Raw genomic sequence first — 26,075 nt, forward strand, 5'->3', positions numbered from 1 at the left:
GGCCGCTAGCCGGGCCCATTGTGACCCATCACAAGCTAGTACCCCTCCAGTTTGGTGGTCCTGACAAAGCCGCAAAGCCTCCTTGGCCGGGTACATTGAATATCTAAAGGGTTACCAAAAGCTCTTTTCTGATCGTCGCAAGTTTCCTCGTCTTCCAGACACAAGCAACATTCCGGATCCTGTGACAGACTCAGAATGTGCATGTGTCTTCTCATGAAAGTGACCCGTTTGAAGTCCTGTCACACATCTGAGGTCCTTTCTGGATAATTCCATCAGGGAATTTGACTTGATTCTTGGAAAGGACCCCACGAGACATCGCGACTGCCGGATGCCTCCGGCCTCCTTCCAAGCAATACCGGATCTTTGCCAGAAGATACGGTCAACAATGGCAGCCTAGAGGGAGGCTAAGCCTCGTCCCCAAAGTCGCACCATACACACCTGCACTTGCCACCGTTACGGTTTTAGACCCATCTGTAAACCAGACGTCTCCATGCGACGGGAGGATAGAGTTTCGAGAGAATTCCCAGTCATCCCTCTCGGGTACTACAAACATTAGAAATCCGCTGGACAGAAGCGTCGGAGGCACCCGATCCTGGTTCATCAACAGTTAGTTCCAGGCACTCCCTCAACGCCTCCCCCTAGCCCCCTAGATAACCCCACGATTCAGCTGAGTCTGTAATCAGCATATTGAGACCTGCCAGTCTGGGGGCTGCCCTGGTGGCTTCTTTTTGTATAAACAGGTGCAGCAGCTCGAGCCCACATAGCCGCTCCAGTGCCAGAGACAAGTCTTTGCGTTGTATCAAAGGCTCTTTTGAACGCCCAGAGAGCATTGCGGACCGTCCTGCAAGGTGCTCGTCCAGGTCAGCCTGGAATCTAGAATGACCCCTAGGTATTTGACCTGGGATTTCTACCCCAGAATGTGACCGAACAGATTTAAGTCCGGCAACCGACGGGGTTCACAGAGAAACCCTCCTCATCACACGAAACCTGTGTGGATCGAAGGGCAGCCTGGATATTGTTCTTCAAACGGTTGGACAACATGGTTTTCACCCACCCGTCAACATGGGCTCGACACCGCTAAAGGGCTTGGCATATCGCTGCAAAAGAGGTGTTGTTAAACGCTCCCTCTACTCCCTCTATATCCACAAACGTAAGCGTATTGCTTCTCATGTAGAAGAGCCACAGTGAGCAGCTCTTCCTTAATATAACGGTTCACAATGTGCTCAAGAGTATCCAACATGAAGCTCGAGAGGCTGATGGGTTGACATAAAAAGTAGTTAAATGATGCCTCAACACACACGGGAAAACCCGTATACATACAAAACTTGCTGTTTCGTAGGTAATTACTCTATACAGTGGCTGAAAACATAACAGAGACCAGGTGGGTCATCATCATTGCGAGAGTGATTAACTTCAAAGTAAAAATAACCCGTTGTTTACAAAAAGCTCGAAACCCTGTTAGTATTTAGTTTATATTAACCGACAGGTTGAAACATTAATATTATTAGCTTATTTAGTTATTGTTAGTTTTATGGTCCGTACTGTCAATATTATATAAAATTCAGTTCAAATTTCAAAGTTTTTAGTAAAATTGGGATTATGCGACTACTGCTCGGTTGAAGTCACTTAAAAAATACGTTTCTATATTTAAATATGGAATGAGTGGTCATTGAACTGAGGTAAACTAATCACAGAAAAGCTAAAAAATAATAAAAATTGCGAAAAACTGAGCACACTCACCTTGATTTCTCTCGTTTCCTTCACTGGTTTGCCGTTGTGTGACCAGGTTAGTGTCGGCTGAGGCAGGCCGGCAACTTCGCACTCCAATTTTATTTTTTGGCCCGCCCTGGCCATCACATTTGATAGAGGAGTGATGAAAACGGGCGCCTGGGTTGGTTCCATAGCTAAATTCACACTTAATTACACCTCAAAATGTACAAAAAGTTCAGAAAATCAAACTCAGTTACTGCGAACACGACAATCAGTAAACTGGATATCAAGTTGGTAGCAATGGGCGCTGACATTTTTGATATTTCATTGCCAACCAAAAAACGCTAGTTTAAGACTAATGGCAGCAAGGTAGATTTTTGGGATGTGACGTCATCTCATTTTACTTTGACTTTCAGTGTACGTAACCGTTTGAGGGTCGTTTACATCTAAACAATCGATGAGCGATCGATGTAACAGAAAATATACTATGTATACATTTCGACCCACATATTAGGTATCAAATAGGAGAAATGTATGCGAATTTATAAAAGTATTGCACAGCCAGGAATGCTGCCAACGTAGTAGGAGTAATTTGTAATAAACCAAAAACCTAAATTTAAATATCAGTGGGAATTTCGACTAGCAAAAAATCTATATTTAACGCTAAACGGCAAAGTATGTCGATTCGAGGACGATTTTCATGAAGTAATCCTTTTATTGCTGCATAGGCTAATTCAAATTGAGACCTTTTGACAGAAATGTCAGATAGTCCAGTTAATTAGCAAAAAAGTTGAACAGAAGAAACTTAAAAAATACAATTTCAAAATCTTCTAGAAAAACTTCTAGAAGTCCAATGACTGTATGTCATTTCGTACCTAGGCCGGGTTTACCCGTGTTCTTAATCATAGTCATAATCATAACCTTAATACTTGGACTACTTTTACTATGGACAAAAATTAAGTTTAAGATTACGACTATGACTAAGAAGCTGAATTTGAGAATGAACCTGAAGTTCCAAAATTGTCAAAATTTGAAGCACATTTCACACAATAGCAATGATACGCACATTATTGGGTTCAAGGTCTTCTTTTTCCTTTAGAATGTGGATATGTTTTATTAGAGTGAGAAGAGTGGAAGAGTAGTATTTTCTGCTACTATCTCTAGTATTATGCTTTATTAAAGCAGGCTTGCACCTTTGTATTTTAAACCAAGCTTAAGTTGAGTTTACTAAATGCGACTGAACAAGTTACAATCTTAGCTTAAAGTATGACGGAATAATAACCCCTCAAAACAATTTAAACCTGTACCTACTTGTTAAAGTAATATGTGACAAATCACTTACCAGAAACAACAAGATTTGCTGTACTCTGCGCCAATCCTAAATCGTTGGTGGCCTTGCAAGTATACTCCGCTTTGTCCTCAATCCTCACTTTCTCAAACCTCAACACAGCCTCCCCGTTATTATACGTAATGGCATAATCCGGCAAACTGTCAATACACTCGTTGTTTTTAAACCACTGCACCGTAGGTAGGGGATTTCCCTCCACTTTGCACTCAAACTGGAACGCGCCCCCTTCTTTGGCTACGCCTGGTTGCAACATTCTCACAAACGTGGGCGGGGCCAGTTGTTCCTCGGGTTCCGCCTCTTTGACCGTTAATGTGGCGGACGTTTCAGCAACACCGGCCTCATTAGTCGCTTTACAAGTGTAACGAGCCGAGTCTTCCGCGAAAGTTTCTTCAATAGTCAAAGAGCAAATGCCATTGTCCACCAAGGTGTGATAGTCTGGGTTATGCTGTATTGGCACTCCGGCCTTGAACCAGCTGACAGTTGGTGTTGGATTACCAGTTACTTGACAGATAAAGCTCAATCTAGAACCTTCCTGAATCACTGCGTCACTAAGAGGTGTTACGAAAACTGGCGGTTCGTGAGGTTCTTCAATAAATGGTGATTTCTCCTTTTGGAACGACTCAACTTTGTGGACTTCCTTAATTTCAGTTATCTGCACCGAGTGCTGCTTCCTGATCTCTTCTTCGATTCGTTTTTGTTCTTCAATTCTAGTATTTTCCATTCTGATTTGTTCTTCTTCGAGTCGCTTTTGTCTGTCAAGTTCTTCTTGCCTGCGCAACTCTTCCAGCCGGGCTTCTTCAGCTTTGCGCAGCTCTTCAAGACGCGCTTCTTCAGCACGACGCATTTCATCTATACGGGCTTCTTCAGCTTTTCTTCGTTCTGCATCTAGTTCAGCCTGTTTAGCTCTGCGTTGTTCTTCGTCGAGTCTGGATTGTTCTGCTTGGAGTTTTTCAGCTTCTAGTTGAGCTTTTTGAGCTTCTAGCATTTGTTGTTCGATGAGACGCTGTTCGGCTAAACGTTTTTCTTCTTCCAATCTACAATTATAAGAGTACAAGATGATTTAGTGTGGCAGTATCTAGATAACGGTTCAGTATATTATTCGAAAATTTGAAGTGTAGCTTAGGTCGAGTTCACATTCTCTTTCTGAAATATTTTGAATGTTGCTGTGTTGCCAAATCAACTAAAAAGAAGTACCAACTGGCATTAATTTATTACGATAACTCCTTTGCGACGTGCCGTAACTCAGATATTTCGTAAAAATTGTGGTTTTGTCAGCAAAATAGTCGAAACAATAATTAAATTCTCAAGTCTTGATAAGTGCTAATGTAACTCTTCCTGTTATTAGTTAGACATTACCAGGTAGGCCTGTAAGTTAAAGATGGGAAAAATCTGCAGGGTGGTCCATATTTACCTTTTAGTTGAACTAATACAACTACAGAAAGAGTATTGTATTCAGCTTTCCAAATTTCAGAACATGTCTAGCCGTTCTCTAGATACTTCCAATCCAAATTACTTATTACCAATTAAAACCCTGTTCCGTATTGAGCTTTCGTACAATTCTTTTGTAATTAAATTTATTTTTACAAGCAAACTTTAGATTACATGAACTTACCTAGCTTGCTCAGCTTTTAACTTTTCTTCCTCCAAGCGCAGTCGTTCAATTTCTAGTCTCTCCTGTTCTTCCCTTAACCTCAGTTCCTCAACTCGTCTCGCTTCTTCATCTTTACGCTTCTGCTCTTCAAGTTTCTTGGCTTCTTGCAGTCTTCTAGCTTCATCTTCCAACCTAGCAGCCTCTAACCGTCTTCTCTCTTCTTCATCCAGCCTGCGCCTTTCCTCCTCAGCCCTTTTAGCCTCCTCTAAGAACTGTAACTGCTGCTGTTTCAACTTTTCCACTTCCAACTTTGCAGCCTCCACTTTCTTTGCTTCTTCCGCTAGGATAGCTTCTTGTTGCTTGCGTCTTTCTTCAGCCAGTCGAGCTTCTTCAGCAAGTCGTTGTTCTTCGGCTAGTCGCCTTTCGTTGCCTAATCGGGCTTCTTCAGCTAATCTGGCCTTTTCTTCTTGTAGTTTCAGGTCGGCTAGTCTGGCTTCCTCTTGGAGGCGTTTTTCTTCAGCCAAAAGACGTTCGTGCGCTAGGCGTTCTTCCTCGAAACGTCGAGCTTCTTCAGCTTGTCGGGCTTCTTCTTGTTCTCTCTGTGCGCGCTGTCGTTCTTCTTCGGCAGCCACCAAGTTGGTTGAGAGTTGGCGTAGCTCGTTGCTGATGGATGAAAATGATTCCAGCATGTCCTTGTTAGCTGTGATTAGAGGAGTGTATTTGGTTTCATCAGGTCCGTAGACTGTTCTGGCTATGGTTACGATTTCTTGAATTCTTTCAGATTGCTTTGGTTGGCCAGGTTGCAAGAAGTTGCCAATGTCTTCTAGGAGTTGTTGCGCTTCTTCAGGTTGTTTCACGGAGGCTGATTTTCTTGCTATGGAAACTAGAAGCTTGCTTCCTTCCTTAAACCAGTTGTTAGCCTAGAATATAATAGCTAGGTTAACTACGCAAAGCAGTTAAAACATTTATTGCTTACCTCCTCAACCAATTCTAGGTAAGTTACATTCTTATCCAGGATTTCTTCAGTGTCTTCTACTTGGGATTTAACGTCATTCCACAAGACCTCGACCTCGCGGACGTCGTTACGAATTCGCGGGGCTTCTTCAGGGCATTCTTCTTGGAGCTTTTCACCAGTGTTTTTCAGTTTAATTACTCGAAGCTCCAGGCTTTCTATTACTCTAGTGAACTGTTTGAAGTTGTCACAAGCCACTTTGGAGGCGGTCAAACTTTCTCCAGCTTGAGTGCGTATATCAACAATTTGGTGGCTGGTTTCAGTGATTTGTTTTTTGATTTCTTGAGTTTCTTTCCGGAACTCGTTGACTTTCTTGCAACTGGTTAGCACTTCTTGTCTGCTTCTCCACTGCTCTTCAAACTGAGATCTGCGAAGCTCCAGCACGTGCTGCAGTTTCTGTATATCTTGCTGAGCTGCCTCTGGGGGTTCCTAAAGTATTCAGATAGATATAAGAAGGTTTAGTGTTAAAGTTTGGTTGAACTAACCTGGTTTTTGATTCTTTGTTCTATTTGTTGACATTCAGACTGGGCAAACCTGAATCTTTCCAAGATGGTTTCCCGAGTCACGTCAGACTCTCTTAAAACGATTTCTACGTCTTCCAGGCTGGAAGCAGCTGCACTAGCATTAAATTGTTCCGCCTTCTTGTCAATTTCTTCCAGGTTCTTAAAATACCCAATCAACACCTGGAAGTCAAATTTTTTTTTAAATCATAATTCAAAGGGGTTTGAATACCGACCTGAAGTAGGATTTGGTATTCGGAAGCAATCTCCACCAATTTTTGGCTGAGTTCGTTCAGTTTGCTTTTGACACTCAGAGTTTTCTCGTCCGTGGCTCCAGCTTTGGCCACTAGTTCTTCAGCACTTTTGATTTTCTGCGCCACCTCACTTTGTGCCTTACGGATGTCAGGTAGAACGCTCTCAAGTTTATTCTCAAGGTGATCGACCAGGTCACCAGGTCTGGTAGAGTTAGTGGTAATCACCGGGTAGAGTTGCGAGTGTAGTTTGGACACCCAACTTATTGTCTAAAAAGAAAACACAAAGTTTGGCACAAATTATAAGTAAGTAAAAAAATTCAGTTAATACTGTTTGCAAAATGAACTAATAATTAAGAGTAGGCAGTAGCAAAGGTAGTCTTAATTCATTTCGTGTTATCCCGTATATTACATTGTTTAGGTTTTAGAACGTCGTAGTTTAGCTGTTTGTGAGAGAGAGGGACTTACGTCAAAGTTTAAAGAGAGAATATTCTAGAATCCATAGAAGCCTACTAAACAGCTGGGCTAGGACCGGTTGTTATTGTGATTGTTAACAATAGTTCTCAGTTTGAGTCAGTGACTACGAGGAAAAAAACTGACCAAATTGCAAGAAGATCACAAAGTGCGAAAATGGAGGACGCAATGAAGCAGCTTATGCAGCAGATGATGAAGGAAATGAAAGCAAACGAAGAATATCAAAATCGTAAGTTTGAGGAGATAAAGAAGGAGACGGAGATCAAGAAGAGATTAAAGCTAGCCAAGTGAGTCTAGGCCTAGACCAATTCGAAGCGAAGCTCCAAGCAAGCCAAGACCGTAAGATAGTTGACATAAAAGGACAAATCAAGGACCAAGAACAAAAACTGGATTGTGTAATTAATGAACTAAAGATGGAAAACAGTATGGGAACTTTGAAGAAAAAAGTGACAAGCGCCATTGAAGAAGTTACAGGAAGAATAGGCAAAGTGGAGAAAATTGTCCAGAACTTGCAAAGAGAAGTCGACAAATTGCACGAACAGTCATTGAAGCCAACTATAGTTGCCATCTCAAATGCCTGTTCGTCTATGATGGTAAGACGTCTTGGTAGATATACAAGAAACAGTTCGAAGTTATCACGAGGACACACACCAGTGCGTCAAATAAGAAGCCGGAATACAGAAACCGATATTCCAATCCAGATCGCTCACTTCCAATCAGATGTGAAGCAACCGTTAGAGGCCTTCCGAAAAGAACTAAGGACTTGTGGAGCAAAATAAGAGGGAAAAACAATCCTAATACACAAACGAAGACGTTAACCCGATCATTTGTTGGAACTGTGGAAAGAAAGGCCACATTTGTCCTCAATAAAGACCAGAAGAATGGAGAACCAGGAAAACAAAGCGTAGCAAGTTTTCCGCGGCAAAACTGGCTAGGCAACACTGTCAAGCCTCATCAACGATCATCAAGATAGCCCGACAATACCAGCTTTATAGTGACCGACAAGGTTTGCGTACGAGAATGCCAAATGGTTGTTGACACTGGTTCCTGTAACTGACACCAGGACGAAATTTATATTGGAGGCTGCTGGCGGTACTAAAAGAATTCCATTCTGATCAGTGTCGCAATTTTGAGTCTGCAGTATTCAAAGAAGTATGTGAACGTTTGGGGATTAAGAAAACCAGAACTACACCATTACATCTACAACCAGACGGAATAGTGGTACGTTACAACCGAACACTCGACAAGTACCTGAGGACAGTTGTCGATAACAAACTGATTGGGACTAGCACATCCCACTGTTCCTCTTGGCTGAGAGGTGGGATGATTAATTAAGAAGGTTTTTTTTTTTTTTTCTTTCTCCATAGGTCTGTCGGCTGTCAGCTCCAGATAGCACGTAAGCCTAATGGCTTATTGTACTGTATGTACAATAAGCCATTGTGTAATTAAGAAGGTTAAAGAGAGAGACCCTGCGAGTATCAAAGAAATAGGAGAGGGATAAGGGAAGAGACTTTGGAAAGAGGTTATTACGGGAAACAAAAAGAACTAAAAAGAAAAATTCGCAAAAAAGAAAAAGGAACCAAGACTAAGAGAGATGGCGAAAGTGACGGATCATAATAGCTAGGACAAAGCTTGGAAAATTGTGGTAAAATGGGGTCAAAAGACCGAAGAGAGGGAATGGAGAGGGGTGCGATGGGGACGACTGGGATAGTTGATCGGGAATATCACCCTGGACTGAGTGAGGGGGACAGATTGGAGAAAGACGCGTATGGGGAGTATAGAGCTGGAGGCGTCGTGAGTGAAAGATATGACATGGAGGCGGAGGTTGAAACGGTCATTGGGAACCTGAAGAAGAATAAGGCGTGCGGCAACAGTGTTTCTAATAAATGTATAAAACATGGGTGGGAGGAGTGGAAGGAGCGCTTGTTAAATTTTAATAGGAAGTTTCCTAAAGTGTGGAAACGGTCAAGGCTTTGAAGGAGGTGATGATAGAGAGACTGGAAGAGTTCAACAGAAGAGAGTGGCACGTGTTGGTGGTCACGCTGGATCTGAAGAATGCCTTCAATATGGCGTGGCCACCTTACGTGGACGAGAGAATGAGTATTGACGGAGTCCCGGGACGTCTGAGAGAGATGGCTTGGGATTTCCTGGTAGATAGGGAGGTAGTGAGTGGAAGAGTGAGTAGGGTGTGCTGGTCGCCGGCGTGTCTGCCAAAGAGCACCCTTCCTGCACACGACTGCAGGGCGGCAAAGACACTTTCCGCATATGTTAGGTACAACATTTTTCTTACAAGTATCACTTTTCATTAAATTGAACGAAAATGAATAGTAAAATGACTAAAATGACAGCCTCGTGCAAAATTGTATTATTTCGTCTCAAAACCGACAAAGATCGATTCCGGTGTTGTTCTAGTCTACACAATTGTTACTTTTGAGCCATTCTACGTCAGTTGGAACCACATTGGTCACTGAATTTGACTCGTTTGTGGTCAATCTGTGCCAAATTGTATTCTTTCGTCTCAAAACCGGCAAAGATAGATTAAAAAATTTAAAACATTAAATTTTTGTATTTATGGCACTTGTCTGAAATCTTTGTTTATTTTGGTTTACTTATTAGGGTAGCAACTTGTAATGTTATAAACGGGGCCAAGACTCTCAGTTACAGAAAATAACCTCATCGAAATAATTACAATAGTAGAAAACATTTCCAACAAACGAGAGACAGTTGCGCCTCGATATTTTTAGAACCAGAATGAAAATAGCAAAAGACATATAAACGCTCGCAAACGACCCAGACAGTAAACCACATTTTGTATGTCGCAAAGTAATGGTTTGTTTTGATATCTGGATCGAACTGAGGTAATTAGCAAACTAAATAAATTTTGATCGGAGATAAATCAGCTGGTTTGAAAAATTATGGAATAACTTACTTTAGTGCTTTCTGCCATGGTTCTTTCGAGTCTCACGAGAATTTCGCGTTTTTCAACCACTTGATCGCGGAAACTTTGCCACGATTTGGTCACATTCAACTGTCGTCCAGAAAGACGTTCCAAGATGGACTCGACGCACTTTCTGGCTCTCTGAGTGTCGAGGTGCGGCTCCTGGATCTGGAAATAAGATATAGACCGGTATTTTTAGTAGACCAAGAAACACACAAGGAGGGACACCAGATTTATGGCAACCGCAATACTTAAAGACAACTAGAAATAGAACTATATTTGATTTAATTAGTGGCGTTAGGTGCTAAAGCCGATTTCCTCTTCCAGGTGTCTGATTTTATAATACCAAATAGTTTCCTGTTTTGTGAACTTACGATAATATTCACTACCGGCCGGAATCTATTATTGTCGGGCATACATCGTCTGGATAAGTCGAACTTCAACTAAATCAGATGCAGATATCAGTAAAATAAATTTAAAATAGTTGAAAGCGTGGGTGCAACTTTTTGTGCAAACAGCTATTTAAATCGATTATTAGATGTACTGTCAATGTTTTTTTAAAAAAATATGGAACAACTGGAAAATTGGCTAACCAGATTCTTTGATTTAGCTTTGCTTTTTTCGTCTAGAAATGCTTGAAAAATGTCCACTCATGTTTGAACAGAATTTTTACTTAAACCACACCAGAAGTCATTAATAAAAATTGTGTAATACACACAGCCACTGGATTTCAGTGTAAAAATGCATAACTTATGCCTGGTTTATACAGCAAACTTAATTAATATAAAATAGAATAAAATTAGAAATTTTTGGAGGATTTATAGAGTGAAAATAAAATAAGAGTTTTGATAACAAATAACCTATAATAAAATCAACATAGTAGAGAGAAATGACATTTATGTTTAATTTTAGACGTTTATCATATTGTAGCCACTGTTGACAGACGTAGTTGACATCTACTCATCTACTAACAGCAAAATAAAATAAAAGTAGAACTTGGCCAACTTTAAAGTGATTCCTTATATTATTTTATTTAATTTCACTGTACAAAATATGGAATTTCAGTACATTTAAATGCTTATTTTGTTTTATTTTAATCAGGCATAAACTTTTAATCGAAAAACCAAATTTTGTTTATTTAAATTCGACACGTTTTGATGTTTTCAACCAATTCCTTTTGCTAGATGTTGACTTGAAAATTGAGTAGAATGAGAAGAAATAGTCCACTAAGTCAGTTTTCAATGATATTTAAGTGTTTTCAACGTTGTGTCTTTGAAAATTGATTATAATGAATGCAAATAGTCCGGTAAGTCAGTTTTCGTGATATTGGAATGATTTTTATTATTTTGGCTTTGAAAAATGTCTAGAATGACTGCAAAATAGTGCGGTAAGTCAATTTTCTTGATATTTGACTATTTTTTAACGGTTTGACATTGAAAATTGTTTATAATGACTGCAAATATTCCGGTAAATCAGTGTTCATATTATTTGACTGGTTTTCAACGTTGCGAGTTTGAAAATTGTCTATAATGACTGCAAATAGTCCGATAAGTCAGCTTTCATGATATTAGACTGTTTTTCATCGATTTGGCCTTGAAAATTGTCTAGAATGACTGCAAATAACCTGGTAAGTCAGCTTTCATGATATTAGATTGTTTTTCATCGTTTTGGCCTTGAAAATTTTCTAGAATGACTGCAAACAGTCCGGTAAGTCAGTTGTCATAATATTTGACTGGTTTTCAACGTTGTGGCTTTGAAAATTGTCTAGAATGATTGAAAATCGTCCTGTAAGTCAGTTTTCATGATATTAGACTATTTTTGAACGTTTTGACATTGACAATTGTCTAGAATGACTGCAAATAGTCGGGTAAGTAAATTTTTATGATATATTACTATTTTTTAACGTTTTGACATAGAAAATTGTCTTGAATGACTGCAAATAGTCCGGTAAGTCAGTTTTCAATGATATTTGAGTGTTTTTCAACGTTTTGGCTTTAAAAATTGTTTAGAATGAATGCAAATTGTCGGGTAACTCAATTTTTATGATATTAAACTGTTTTTCAACGTTGTGCGGCTTTAAAAATTGTCTGGAATGAATGCAAATAGTCAGTTAAGTCAATTTTTATGATATAATACTGTTTTTCATCGTTTTGGCATTGAAAATTGACTAGAATAAATGCAAAATAGTCCGGTAACTTAGTTTTCATGATTTTTTTACTATTTTTTAGTGTGTTGGCTTGGAAAATTGGCTGGAATGAAAGCAAAAATCCAGATTTCAAGTTCAAGTCAGTTTTCATGACAATGATTGACTACTTTTTTTTTAGTTTTGGAAGGTCTGCAGCTACTAAAAAAACCAAATAAAAAGTCCAAATTTGTATTTGAAAATTTGACGTTAATGATGGGTATCTAAAAAACAAAACGTCGGAGCTGAAAACTAAAATAATTTTTTTTAATAGCGAAAAAGAGTGGCTTGAAAAAGTGGCATTGACTTTCGGAAATAAACTGTAATAAAGTGGTAAAAAAATAAAAAAGTAATTTGACTTTTTCGGTTTTTGTCGCATATCTCCTATGTAATGAAAATTTTTTAGTAAAAAAATGAACAACTTTGCCTCGATATAACTAAAGCTCTATAAACTATAGTTTCTGAGATAGCAATGCTAATGCACGTACACATCATTTGTAACACCCCGTATATCTAAAATGGCGCCGGATGTATTTCGTTCGCGTCCAAATATTTCCAAGTAAAAATCAAGGAAATACGTTAGTAAATAAAAGTTAGTGTTCTTTAGGCACATTGCCAGAATATCCTACTATAGTGTCATTACTATTCTTGGCCAGCAGACAATCCAGTGGCGTTTTACTAACAATTTACGCATGTAATAATTTTGGCCCAGTTGTTACGGTTTTTCACACACACAAGTGGTTATGGTCGATTTCATAACTTTTGGCATCCAGCTTGACCCAAGGCTTTACAATAAAGTAAAAAATAATATAGTCAATAACTAATAAATAAAACTAACTTAATAATAGAAAAATATGCTTTGAAGCAAATAAATTATCTCATCATGTTAAATACATTTTTCTGGGCGTCTGTCAAGTAAGTGCAAATACTCAACTAATATGGCAAAGCATATAGAGTCATTATTTACACTTAAGAATTTACAAGTTTTCAAAGAAATGGCGCTTACTGTGTTTATTCCTGATATTTATAGTACTTATAACCTGAAAAGATATTGCCCTCATATTTTATGAGACGGATTTATGTTAAGTCTCCGTTTATGTTAAAGTTTCCAATAAATTATTAGCCGTATGTCAAAAATGAGCAGCAAGTTAAAAGTAGCTTTTTTGACCAATAACAAATTACAAACAGTGCGATTTTTTGTAAATTCTGCACATGTGGACTTAGTAATAAGAATATTTATAGTCATACAAAAAGTTAAAATGTCATTGAATTGAATACTTCTTCAAATATTGAAATAGAACAAAAATTGACAAGTGAAATGATCTTCCTAATAATGCAACCCCTAGAAAACTGTGGAAATATAGTTTATTTGAACAAGGAGTTTGACTTTATGAAAAAATATGTATTTTCAATTATTACAAAAGCACACAATCTGTAGAATGTCATCATGATTATGACCATATGAAGTGCACCATACACCATCAATTAGTGATCATCGGGCAACCCGTTTCTAACCTAACATTATAAATAATATGACACTGTCACTTCTTATTTATGAAACCAGTGCTAAATTCCTAATCAAAATCAATGTAAACAAACGGAGAAATGACAGCTGGAATGCCCGAAATTGTTTTCAACACTGATCACCAGAGGAAGTATCTCTTATCTTGAAACACTAGGTCTGTTCGTAGAGAGAATCTTCTACTAGTATTCAGAGAAGTAGATACATCCATTGGTGACAAGTCAGGAAACGTCATAGTCACGTGAGCATTCAACCAATGAAACTTGACATTTACTGTTTCTGAGTTGGAAACCAGTCAGGGATTGCCCCTGAAAACAGACCTACTATTATCAATGAAACTAGCTCAAGGTGACTTGTTGGAAAGTAATTTTGTGAAGTTTGAGGAAACCATTCGTGAGTTGAAGTCAGTGGGTGTCAAATTAGAAAAAACTGACATTGTTTGCCACCTTTTTGTCATTGCCTAAATATTATGATCCACTTATTACCGCCCTTGAAACTTTGGAAGCAAACAAACTCACATTAGAGTTTGTTAAAGGAAAATTGTTGGATCAAGAAGCCAAGAGAATGAATGAAAATGATAGTTATGTGATTACAAATTTCAGTTTAGGTTTCTATACACTTGTGGAAAGGGATCAGGACCAGGAAAACCTCATGGAAATTATATGAAGAGGGGGCATAGTGGACTGAAGGAAATGGTCAAAATATGGGTCAGAGACCAATCAATATAACTGTGGGAATGCTGGACATAAAAAGTCGAATTGCTGGAAAAACAACAATGGGGGTTCTCGACAAGGCCATAATACAGACAGAAGAAGAGGATGATGATTTTGCATTCCTGACCCTTGCATGCATGGTGACCAGTGGAGAAGCTGCTCTAGGAACTGTTAAATGGTACTTGGATTCTGAAGCAACTGATCACATGGTAAAAGAAGCTTTAAAGATAGCTGAAAGTTAACCAAACCACTTAAAATGAATATTGCTAAGAATAGAGTAGAGATAGGAAATATTGAAGAACTGTTAAAAACTGAAACTGGTTATGTAGATTTAACATTGAAAGAGATTTTGTATGTACCAGATTTAAAACATAATTTATTGTCAGTACAAAAAATTGAAATATCTGGATTTGACGTATTCTTTAGAGCAGGCAAAGTGTTGGGAATATAATTAATGGTTTATATAAATTAACATTCAAGCTGAGGAAGTTTGAAGCAACCAATCGTCAATGTTCAGCATTAACATCGAATAAACAAACTGATTTGATGACTTGGCATAAGCGCTTAAGACATTTAGAATATCAGAATATGATAAAGTTGCTACAGAAATGTATTAAAAATGTACAAATACACTTACCCTTGCAGACTCATTGATGAAAGTTAAACCAGTATTCTTGGCGGACTGATAGTATGGAACTAGTGATTCAAACTTTTCCTCAATGCCTCTCATTGTGTCTTCATCCACCACATCTTTGCCTCTTATAGAAGCTTCCAGGGCATCCATTTCTCTACACCAAAAGTGAATTACTCTTCAATTTTTGCCCAAGTTAAGGAAGAGCCAACCTGTTAACAATGTCAGCCTCCATATGAAACTTTACGTAGATCCTAGCCAAATCCAACCGATTTTCCAGCAGGTTCTTTAATTTCATCCATCGATTGTGCAGTCCTTCCACTTTGGAGTCCACGTCTCTCCGCTGACTATCCTCCAGATATTCCAAGATGGGTGGTAGTGTTAGTAGAAGCTGGTTGATTTCATTCCCTTTGGTCTGCAAAAAATTAAATTGATCAAACCTTCCAGTTGAAATGTACGTTTTGTTTTACTTGTAAATCAGATTGTAAGTGATGGTGGAGCTGCATAAAGTCTTCGGCCAGCCTCACGTCTCCACCCATGTCCTGGTGGCCTTGCAAGAAGGCCTCAGCGATGCTAACCAACCACTGGGAAATTTCGTCGTGTCGTTCCATGAAATTGTTGAGAGCAGCACTGATCCTTTTGTTTTCTTCTCGATGGGCAGTGCACAAACTCAAAAGAACAATCTTCATGTTTTCTAGTTCTTCCACTATCTTTTTAACTCCTTCAGTGCCACCAGAATGGTCTGCTAAATCCAGGATTTGGTACCCTTCAGCAATAGGAGCTGCGGTAGATTCGTCAATCGTTTTAGCGCATTGAGAGTGCAAGTCAGCCAGTTTGGGTGAGTTCTTTGGTAGTTCAGTAGCTTTAAGCTGAATTTCAATCTGATCCAGCTTGTTCAACACCTGAAACCAAATAATGTAAAAAAAGTGAAAGTGAAACACCAACTTTCTTACAGTTTGAGCAGTCCTGAAGAAGTTGATAACTCTCTCCAATACAGATTCTCTGTGCTGTAGGTCAGCCAAGTAATCTGAAGTTCCTGAAAGTATCACGTAAGCTTTCTGAGTAGCTTGTTCACCGGCAAAACAGCCAGATGCAACTAATTGTTCGGTCGCTTTGGTGATTTTCAGAGCACGTTCTTGCAATTGACGTGCTTCAGGTAGAAGCTTTCTGTGCTCGTGTAGCAAAAGTTCCGCACTTGAGGATGAATCACCTGAGAAGATTTAAATCAGGTTTTATTAGATAATGACAAATAAGGGTAAAATTGACTTACCTAATTGGACGCTATTGGCCAGCAAATTCCTTCTATCATCCAATACATCTTCCAATTCTCTAAGATCAGCTGCAAGCAGCGCTAATGCTAAGCACTGCTCCAGCTGGGTTTTTCTTCTGTTAAACGTTGTTTCCAGAATTTGACGTTTCACGTGCAATTCGTCCAGCCACCCTTGCACTTGATTGATGGCTGTAAACCACGCCCAAAATTTAACCTCAAAACTGATCAAAGCTAATTAAACTGACCTCGATTAACAGAAGATCGAATTCGTTCGGGTCGCGAATCGAGTGTGCCTTCGGCCCCCAGTTCCTTCAATTTGCTCAGCAATGTATTTCCCACTTGTAGGGCCCCCATAAGGGCCTCCAGTAACGACCTGAAGGAGGACACAATATTCAATCAATTTGCACTGAAAGTTGATTTTCACGCACCTTCTTATTTCGTGTATGTTTGTAAGGAATTTCTTCACAGATTCGATCTCCACGGGGACTGAGGATGTGGAGCAAAGGGCTTCCAGGGCGTCATTTTTCTCAAAAAATTCTTGCGCTTTGGTGTGGTATTGTACATTCAAATCGAGGATAAGCTAGAAATCATCAGAGTTATATAGCTTGTGATACAAAGTATGGTTCTTATATTATGTAGTTATTAAAAGTGAGGTTACACGTCATAGCTCAGGAGATGCTACTACCCATCTTGCACATGTGATGGAGATATTTATTTTTGTTTTGGTTGCTACCAAGGTAATCAGAGAAGATTTAACGTCTTTAAAAACTTCAAGTGTAAACTAAATAGCATTTTTTTGTTTGTTGGAGAGACTAACGAGAAGAAATTTGTGAAAACTTCTTGAATATGATTCTGAAGACCTGTTGAACCTTTTGAAGGCGGCCTAATTACCAAAACAGCTTGGATCCTCTAAAGAGAATGTGAAGAAGACATGTACCATGTATAACAAGGTTTTATGCTACCAACAAGCCTACAACTCTCTGGAAATGATCAACAATTACTGGAGAGATTTGAAGGATGAAAAATGTCTTTAAAGATGATATTGAAGACTTAATCTTCCTACAATTCTTTGTGAAAAATATTAAAGAAGGGAAGAGGGTTCCAGCTGCGCCAGTGAATGGAATTTTACCTAAAGTTGAAACACAGTCACAGCATCAAAAATTTAAAGCATTGAGAGTGCCTCAACAGCTCAATTAACTCACGAGTACAAGACTTTACCTGCTTCAACTCAACCAAACACATTCAAAAGCATTCAAAAAGAACCACCCACCTATAAACCATTCACCCAAGACTACTCTTCATTATTCAGAACCTCAGGAGTACAAGTCCTATACTCTTTGGAGTTTATTACAGAATTTGGAGGATTGAAGCCAAATCCATTAGCACAAATTTGTTATCTACCATCAGTCTCCAAAACTTTACAGGAAATTTCATCAACCATCGAATAGGAAGACTATTCCGAAAAACTGGGGAAGTCATTCCAAAGCTTCGTCATTCATCATCCCGATTCTAGGGCACATTTGAGTCAACATCATCACGTAGTACAACGCAGTTGGACTTCAAGCACCAAACAGAAAATATTGGATCGTCTAGCCTCCTCCGCTTTCTCCAACACGGAGAAGCGGTCATACTACAGGCGTTTGAGCTCCTTGTCAACTTCAAATGGAAAAGCAGTGGGCCCACAAATTCTCCCCTAAAACCACTCAGGAGATTAGCTGGAGTACTCAGTCCACTTTGGAAAAAATGGTGGAGACAAAAATTCAGAAAGTAGTGCAAGAAAGCAGAACTTTTGACCAAACTCTCCACTACGTGGGAGAGGTCACCCATTTGGAGACCACCGTCAAAGACCAACGACAAATTATTTTCTAGCTCTAGCTGAGCTCTTTAAAATCATAGCCGCGTGCTGCCCCACAATACGTGGCATTTCCGCCATCATCAGTGCAACTGTATCCCACCATAGAACCACTCCCAATACGACCAATTCATGACATTTCCTATGAAGTGGTTCTGTAACCAGGGACACTTCCGGAAACCAAAAGTCCTACATTGCACTGTGCGCACAATTCCTTCTCCCTTACCTTCAAGGAAGGAAGTTGCACAAGCACTTCCAGTGCACAATTTAAAATCAAAAAACCAATGAAAGAACTACTTTATGTACCATTTGAAAAATTTCCTGATTTGGAGCAGTTCCGGTTCAAACCTGATCTGGATTGACCTAACCAACCTAGGACTGGACGTCCTCCAATGTCCTCCAAACTCATCGCTGACAGTGAGTACGATAAAGTGACTTTGAGTGGAAACCCTCGATGAGTGACACTGAAGAACCGCATTATCGAAGAGTAAGAGCAACAGATTCATTAACGTTGAACAACGATACGATACCAAATTTAAAACCTTTTTTAAAGAGAATATTGGGGATTTAGGTTGTTATTTACAACATAAACAAAGCAGCCAATGTTCAGTCTTCTATTTAATAGGTCGATGGTAAACTTACTTTGCGCAATTCTAGGGTGGAATTTATGTCCCTCCAGGCTCTTCCAAGAGATTCTGCCATGGCTGCGTAGACTTCTGCTCTTGGTCTTTGAGTGGCGATAAGTTGGTCGGCTTGTCTAAGTAGTTCTTCCACCGGACTCTGTTTATTCTGCAAAATGTTTTCTTAATATTAAAATTTGTTAAATAACTAATAATGTATTTAAGCAAATCAATAATCAGGGAGTACATTGTTTATTAGGCTTCTGTGTCTAAAAATTATTAGTCATAATGCACTTTCTGGTCATGGATCGTTTGTAAAACATAAAGATTACGGCTTCTTAACACAATGCGACCTAAACTAAATAAATAATCGAAACCGCGTTTAGGCCCACGCATTATGGTACGACCGTAACGCCCACATACAGCGTGTTTTAATAAAAGGTGGATTCAGGGCATTTGCATTTTACTTTCGTTCTGGGAATGCCAATTCTAAAGCCCAAGAATTATGACTTTTAAACATGCTCCTTCAATATGTACCAAAGTACCATAAAGCATTTACACTGATCGTAAAATCAGGCATCTAACTTTGTTGCAAAAAAAATTAGTCGCCCAACATATTTGTCCTAAAAAATTTAATTCTGAGTGAACTCATAATCTATTTTTGCCTCTTGTAACGTAAATACATGGCATACAAAAGAGCAATGAAACATCAGGCTCTGTTTATTTCAATTTCAAATAATTTGTGCAGACGGTTTCTAAAAATACTGTTAATCCAAGGTTTGTACATGTTGTTTAATCTATACTTTCTACTTTTACTGCCTGATTCCGTATTAAATAATGTTGAAGCGTGACCCATAAAAGTCCACCCAGAACCATATGGTTGCAATTTTTCCGGAAATACTTACTTGAAGTTGTCGTAAAACTTCATTGTGTGCTTTTTGGAGTTCTTGGGCTTCGGCGAGTGTGTTTCCCAAGCTGGTGAGTTCAGGGGTAATTTCCAGAATTTTTAGATGGATCCAGTCTCCACACTAGAAAAAAATTAAACTTTTAACATTCAATTATTTTAAAAACCACAAATTTGCAACATTATAACTTATTTTCTAAATTCTTAAAGTACAAAATTATCTTCTCGAACATACACTAAAAATAATAAACCTATAACTAAATGTAAAATGCATAAAAGATCGCACTAGAATCACTAAACAGACAGAGAAACATAGAAAATTCCATGCGCGAGACAAAGAGCGAAAACGTAAAAAAAGTTTAAGTAGGCAAAAATTTTGCTGTGATGTTGTCAAACATTTCTCTAAATTCGTCTAACAAAACTAATTTGGTGATTGGTACATTCCTAATCATTGCATTTTATTTTGATAATCTTGTCAAAAACAGTGAGTATGGTGAAATAAACACGTCACGTGACTTTGAGAATGCAATTGTTGACCTGGCAACACTGTACTGGCCGAGTGACACTAGTCCAAAATAGTCCCGTGACCATAAAAAAAGTAGGTTAATAAACTTCAAAAATATGCAAAATCCGATTTAAACAGTGGTGAAAGCGAAAATCGTAAAATACAGGACACGTGACTAAAAAATGGTAATTTTTGAGCTGCCAACACTGTATATGCAAGATGGCACCAGTCAAAAAACAGTCAAAATGTAACTTGAGCTGCACAAGCTCGCTAAATCTAATTTAAACAATGGTGGAACATGGAAAATACAACTTTGCTGTCACATGCAATGTTGGCAACACTGTAAAAGTGGTGGCACAAGTCAAAAGCAGTCACTTGATTATAAAAAAGATAATTTGAGCTGTGAAAATTTGCTAAATGAAATTTAGACGGAGATAAAAATTTAACTAATAAAATACACGTCACGTGACTTTGAGCCCAGTGACATTATTCAAATCGGTCACGTGTCTATAAAAGAGTATAGTCTGAATTGCAAAAATGTGCAAATAGTAAATGAGAATGTTTACAACAGAAAGTTATGGTTGTTTACCTAACAAGTGCGAAAAGTGGTACTTTTCCGCACAAAACTGCAGTTAAAGGGCGGGAAAGACGCTTTCCGCATGTGTTAGGTACAACATTTTTCTACGAGCATCAATTTTAATTAAATTGAACGAAAATGTATTCTTAATTGCACAATCAAATAAACAGTTATGGTTTTTTGATTTAAATGTTTTTTTTTTAATAAAATGAGTGCGGAAAATAACTTTTCTAGGAGGACAACTCGGGAGTAAATCTCTACTGCAAGAAAAAACTTGACTACTTTTGTTTGGTTTTCTTTGTTCTTCTTGCACCAGTGTAATTTCTTCTTCATTATTGTGGTTTCCTGTACTGGTCAGGGAAATTCTATAACTAAAGTAGTATTACCATCAAATAATTCTAGAGCTGGGAGTAGTTTCAAGTTTCTCGTCTTCTTCATCCATGTCTGTATAAATAAGATAACTGATATACGTACAAAACTACAATATTACGCTTGACTAAATTTAAATACAAAACCGTGTCATTTCTGTTTTACAACCTTTTTTAATATTTAACAATAGAACTATGGTATGTAAGGGAAGGAAGTTTGACTTGCATATCTGCGATACGTCTATCTGTATTTCTATCTCCTACAAGTTACCCAGTACTGGTATTTTTTAGCATTTTAAGCTCGATTAATAGAGTTTCCGTGTACAAGAACGCACTCATGGAAAACCTGACCGTTTTCCTTCTTGAATTCTTGCGCAACTAATTACAGTACTTTTTTTAATGTGAACGACCTTTAGCGTTATGACCAAAGATGAATAGTGTAAATAAGCGTACTTAGATTCAGCGTGCCGAGTTTGGTCAGATCATAATCAAGTTATGAGTGGTCGAGTGATTATATAATACATGAACGTAGCTTTCCTGTTTTGGACTTATTGTTAGCTTCTCCTGTATTAGCGCAGCAATTATACCACAACAGTAAAAGTTTTTTTTTTTTTTTTGGCCAGCGCAATTATGTTGTAATGAAATATTTATCTGATCTCATCTTGCTTTATGTCATGCAATCGACAAATTCTAGACGATTTCGACCAAATATGGTCAAGTTTGCGGTTTCTAGACTGGTTACGTAATAACCTTTCGATATACATATTCAAGGTGGTATTGCGTGATGATCACTTGTAACTGTTTATCGTCATCGGGACTGTAACAGACAATCAAACAGATGCAAAATAAATAAAACTGATTTTAAAATTAATGTAACATAATTGGTTTCTGGAATGCAAAAAATATGAATTTCTGTGAAGTTATTCATAACCCACTAGTCATAAAACCGCGTGAAAACCTATAGTTCATATTCAAAATTTAAACTGATTTTTGTGTTGTGTTGTGTGGGAAAACAAAAGGAGCTCTTATTGGCAATAAAACAACGAAAAACGAGTTACATAGGTCATGTTATGAGAGGCGAGAAGTATGAGTTTCTGAGACTGATAATCGAGGGCAAAATACAAGGAAAGAGTTCAATTTGCAGACGTCAAAATTCATGGTTAAAAGATCTCAGAAGATGGTTTGGATGCTCATCAATAGACATCTTCAGAGCTGCAGTATCCAGGACCATGTTAGCCATTGGGATTGCCAACCTTCGTGTGGAGACGGCGCCTTAAGAAGAAGAAGAAATTCAACATCTGTGACATTCCCCAAAAAGACACATCTTAAAACTTGCGGAGACTATCGACTAATTAATAATAAGAAGTATACACGGAAAAACACTACACGACAGAATCAGAAGTGAAGACCTTAGACAAAGAAGCGAGATACAAGACATAAGGTGGGTAAGACAGAGAAGAAAATACTGGAAGACAACAGACTTGTAAAAATCGCAAAAACAAACAATCCCGTCGGACGAACCCAAGGCAGACCTCCAAAACGCTGGAAGGAGTGCTGGACATCAACGTCGGAAGAGGCATAATAGGACAAAATAGGCATTAGCCTACCTACATGGACACCCATATTAGAAAGAAAGAAGAAGAAAAGTTTAATAAAAGTCTTGTATTCTTTGGTAGTATGCCTAACGTGGTCTTTCTTGTGTCATCAATTTGTTTCATGGCACTTTCTTCATTCATTTATGCGACGAAGTTGATATCAACACATATTGAAAACCATATTCACAAAAAGCTTTTAAATTGGATGAGAGCCAAAAGAAATTTATTTTTGAGGGCAACAATGATCTTTATGGAAATATTGACAAATGGAACTGGCAGAAAAAGAAATTTTTCACCAAAGCCTTCAAAATTTAAGATGATATACGAGTTAACAGCATTCCACTGAACAATTTGCGCTATACGGACGATACAGTACTTCTCGCCGAAAACATGTCCGACCTTCAAAATATGTTGAATAACGTAATCACATCTACTCGAGAATATGGTCTAACACTCCACGTTAAGAAGACCAAATACATGATTGTTACCAAAACTAGAGTGCCAAATGAGGATCTGTATGTGGAAGGCGAAAAGCTGGAAAGAGTCGAAAGCTATGACTACTTGGGAACAAGTGTTTACTTGTTCTGTTCTATGTCTGCATTGAGAAAGCCCGTGCATCCTTCATGAGAAACAAGAAGCTACTCTGTAGTGGCAATCTGAGCCTGAACATAATAACTCATATGCTCAAATGCTATGTATTATGTGTGGAAGCTTGGACCCTGAACGTATATTGCGAGCGAAAATTGGATGCTTTCGAGATGTGGACATACCGTAGAATGTGGATTACACACTTTATGAGAGGTCAAAGCTATGAGAATCTGCAACTCATAGTCCAGGGAAGGAGGTCTGAAGGAAGGAGAAGAATATGATGATAGCCAACTCCGACGTAGAGATGGTACACGAGGAAGAAGATACAAATCAATACTTAAAAAACTGATTAGTAAGCTGCTCTAAAAAGGAAAGCAAAAATATTTTAGGGAATTTTTGCCTCCAACTGCATATTAATTATAATTATTGTTATAAAAGTAACAATCACTTATTCTTCTCAATACCAAACTGCAAGTTATTTTGAAGTGAGTTTAACATAAACTCACAATTTTATGTTGTAAGCCAATTTTCAAATAATGACAGCAAAGTGTATTAAATTCAAGTAAGTTGCTTGATTCAACAAATGTTGTATAGTTTAAACATGATTGACAGATCAAAGCAAAGTTACGAGTAATTTATGATAACTGGAAATGATTCAACATTTCGTCCCGGATAAATTATAAATTCGAGTACTAATCTATTTTTACTGGATCGACCTGATTGCATAAACATGCGTAGGTTTTGGTCCAAGATTGCTAAAAAGTATAATCACGTGGTTAAAAAAATCCCAAAGTTAAATAAACCGTGACTAAATGTCGGGTAATATGAAGCAAAATGGTTGGTTGGCCTTCACAACTGATGAACAACTAATAGTACTTCGACAGTCATTGGTCTGTAACTAAAGCTTTCTTAACTGAAAACTGAATAAATTAACTTAATATAGCTATTATAGAATAGTGTCGCGGTTAAATTGACGGCAATTGTCCATGCAACTAGTCCAACACCTACCATAATAAATGTTAATAATAATTGACCAAAGTATACACTTTAGTTTAAGATCACGTCTATTAATAGATTTACTGTTGTTACTGTGAATAATCGCTTTTGTCAATATATTATTTAGGATAAAGACAAATTAATTAATTAGATCCCTCCACCCTAAAGTCAGTTCATAAATAATGGTAATAGATTATTATTCCACACGCACGCCTAAACGCAGATTACGAATACAAACATATCAGTCGATGTTTTAATGTAATTCATACAATAGTAGCTGGTCGACACCTTAAAATTTCCATTTCGTTCACTTTCTACTTATCCTCATACATATTAATAGCAGATTTGTGAATTTAGCTTCGAGTTAATGCATAATATGTACACTGTCTGCGTATTTGTTAAGACGACAGATCGATGTTATAGCCCTATGTCCAATATCAGAAGAATATCGTTTTATGAAAAATGTGTGATGTTTTGTTTAATTAAAATCTATCTTATTCATTCACTTAATACCACCCTCATTAATACAATACACAATACATCCCGACAATGCAGCTATGGGTGATAGTGTCGTCTTAATCAAAAACGAACATTAAGAAGAAGATAAACATTAAATAGTAAAATCATCATCAAGTAAAACGTATGAAATTAGTGTATGTCCAGTCTACTGTCCACCAAGACATATATTAAAAAAAGAGCAGCAGTTAGATTTGGGAAACCGTAGGTATAGATTTATGATTGGAGGAGATTTCAAAGCTAACACTCCAATTGAGGATCGAGAGTTACAACTACAAAAGGAGAATAATTTATTCATGGTATACACCAGCTTAATCGCAAAACTTCTTCTATTAACTGGTAAACCTACTTTAAACAATGTGTTTTGCCAGTCTTGACTTATGGTATGGAAACAATAACTCTCACAGTTAAAAGCGAAAACAACATAACGAGCAATCGAAAGAACTATGTTGGGGGTAAGCCTACGGAATCATATACAGAACGAGGAAATTAGAAAAAGAACAAAAGTCGATGTTAGAGAGCACATGTCAGAAATGCCGTTGGGTGGGACATGTGGCACGACAAGACAATGACAGATGGACAAGACGTGTAATGCAGTGGCGTCCAAGGCAACATAAACGAAGTGCTGGTCGTCCACACGATGGATCGACGATATAAAAGAGATATAGCAGGAAGGAAATGGCAAATGGCACCAGATGGCAATGAACCGATCCGAATGGAAGCAGCAAGAGGAAGCCTATAACCAGGAGTGGATGCAAAAGGGCTGCTGAAAGAAGAGAAGAAGAAGAAGAAGAAGAAGAAAAAAACAAAGAGAGTAACGACGAGAAACTGCGCATGTACTACAGGAGGACCGAAGGAAAATAATGATGATCAGAGAATATGGGGTAACTCAGATGTTAAAAATAAAAGGTCTCAAAAAGATGTGTTCTTGTAACTCAGAAAAAAAAATAATGAAAAATAGTATTTATATTCTTTAATTATGAAGATCTCAACACGTGAGATATGAAAAATCATCTGAGTGAATAATACCCATTAACTGAGGAATTTGAATTTAACTGAGGTATGCAATCATTAGAATTGATACCATTAAATTTGAAAATCACTTGGAATGAGTATATTATTTAGTAGTCTTAGACGATTTAAAAACGTTCTACACTTACATTCATGTAACCTGATACAATTTGCTAAATGCATTGATCACAGCAGATTTACCTATATGTGATTAATGCCACCCTCCACTAAAAATGTTTTTTTCTTAAATTGTAACTTTTATTTTATTTAAGTTCATCTATTGTTTCAGGATTATAAAAAAGACAAAGGGAAGTAGAAGTCCATTTTCTTATAGTGGAGGAGTATCAATGGAGAGAAGAGATCCCCCACAACCTTTTTCAAAATTGATTCCATTGTTTTCG

The 26,075-nt window shown here is 37.9% G+C and overlaps 1 protein-coding gene across 1 annotated transcript in view; it reads right to left on the minus strand.

Annotated features, from left to right (window-relative positions):
* LOC145725983 (uncharacterized) overlaps nucleotides 1-26,075 on the minus strand; it is a 191,245-nt gene that overhangs the window by 128,987 nt on the left and 36,183 nt on the right. Inside the window, exons 17-32 of the mRNA XM_081974908.1 lie at nucleotides 19,520-19,642; nucleotides 18,637-18,783; nucleotides 16,571-16,722; nucleotides 16,388-16,515; nucleotides 16,143-16,331; nucleotides 15,826-16,082; nucleotides 15,343-15,774; nucleotides 15,085-15,287; nucleotides 14,879-15,029; nucleotides 9,816-9,992; nucleotides 6,398-6,682; nucleotides 6,147-6,344; nucleotides 5,626-6,090; nucleotides 4,671-5,569; nucleotides 3,053-4,092; nucleotides 1,741-1,904 (exon numbers count right to left, since the gene is read on the minus strand). Of these exons, the coding sequence (XP_081831034.1) occupies nucleotides 1,741-1,904; nucleotides 3,053-4,092; nucleotides 4,671-5,569; nucleotides 5,626-6,090; nucleotides 6,147-6,344; nucleotides 6,398-6,682; nucleotides 9,816-9,992; nucleotides 14,879-15,029; nucleotides 15,085-15,287; nucleotides 15,343-15,774; nucleotides 15,826-16,082; nucleotides 16,143-16,331; nucleotides 16,388-16,515; nucleotides 16,571-16,722; nucleotides 18,637-18,783; nucleotides 19,520-19,642 (5,010 nt within the window). The remainder of the gene's footprint in view (nucleotides 1-1,740; nucleotides 1,905-3,052; nucleotides 4,093-4,670; nucleotides 5,570-5,625; nucleotides 6,091-6,146; nucleotides 6,345-6,397; nucleotides 6,683-9,815; nucleotides 9,993-14,878; nucleotides 15,030-15,084; nucleotides 15,288-15,342; nucleotides 15,775-15,825; nucleotides 16,083-16,142; nucleotides 16,332-16,387; nucleotides 16,516-16,570; nucleotides 16,723-18,636; nucleotides 18,784-19,519; nucleotides 19,643-26,075) is intronic.

Source organism: Ips typographus, linkage group LG3 (genome assembly GCF_016097725.1).
Source record: "Ips typographus isolate SLU linkage group LG3, UJ_Ityp_2.0, whole genome shotgun sequence".
NCBI lineage: Eukaryota > Metazoa > Arthropoda > Insecta > Coleoptera > Curculionidae > Ips > Ips typographus.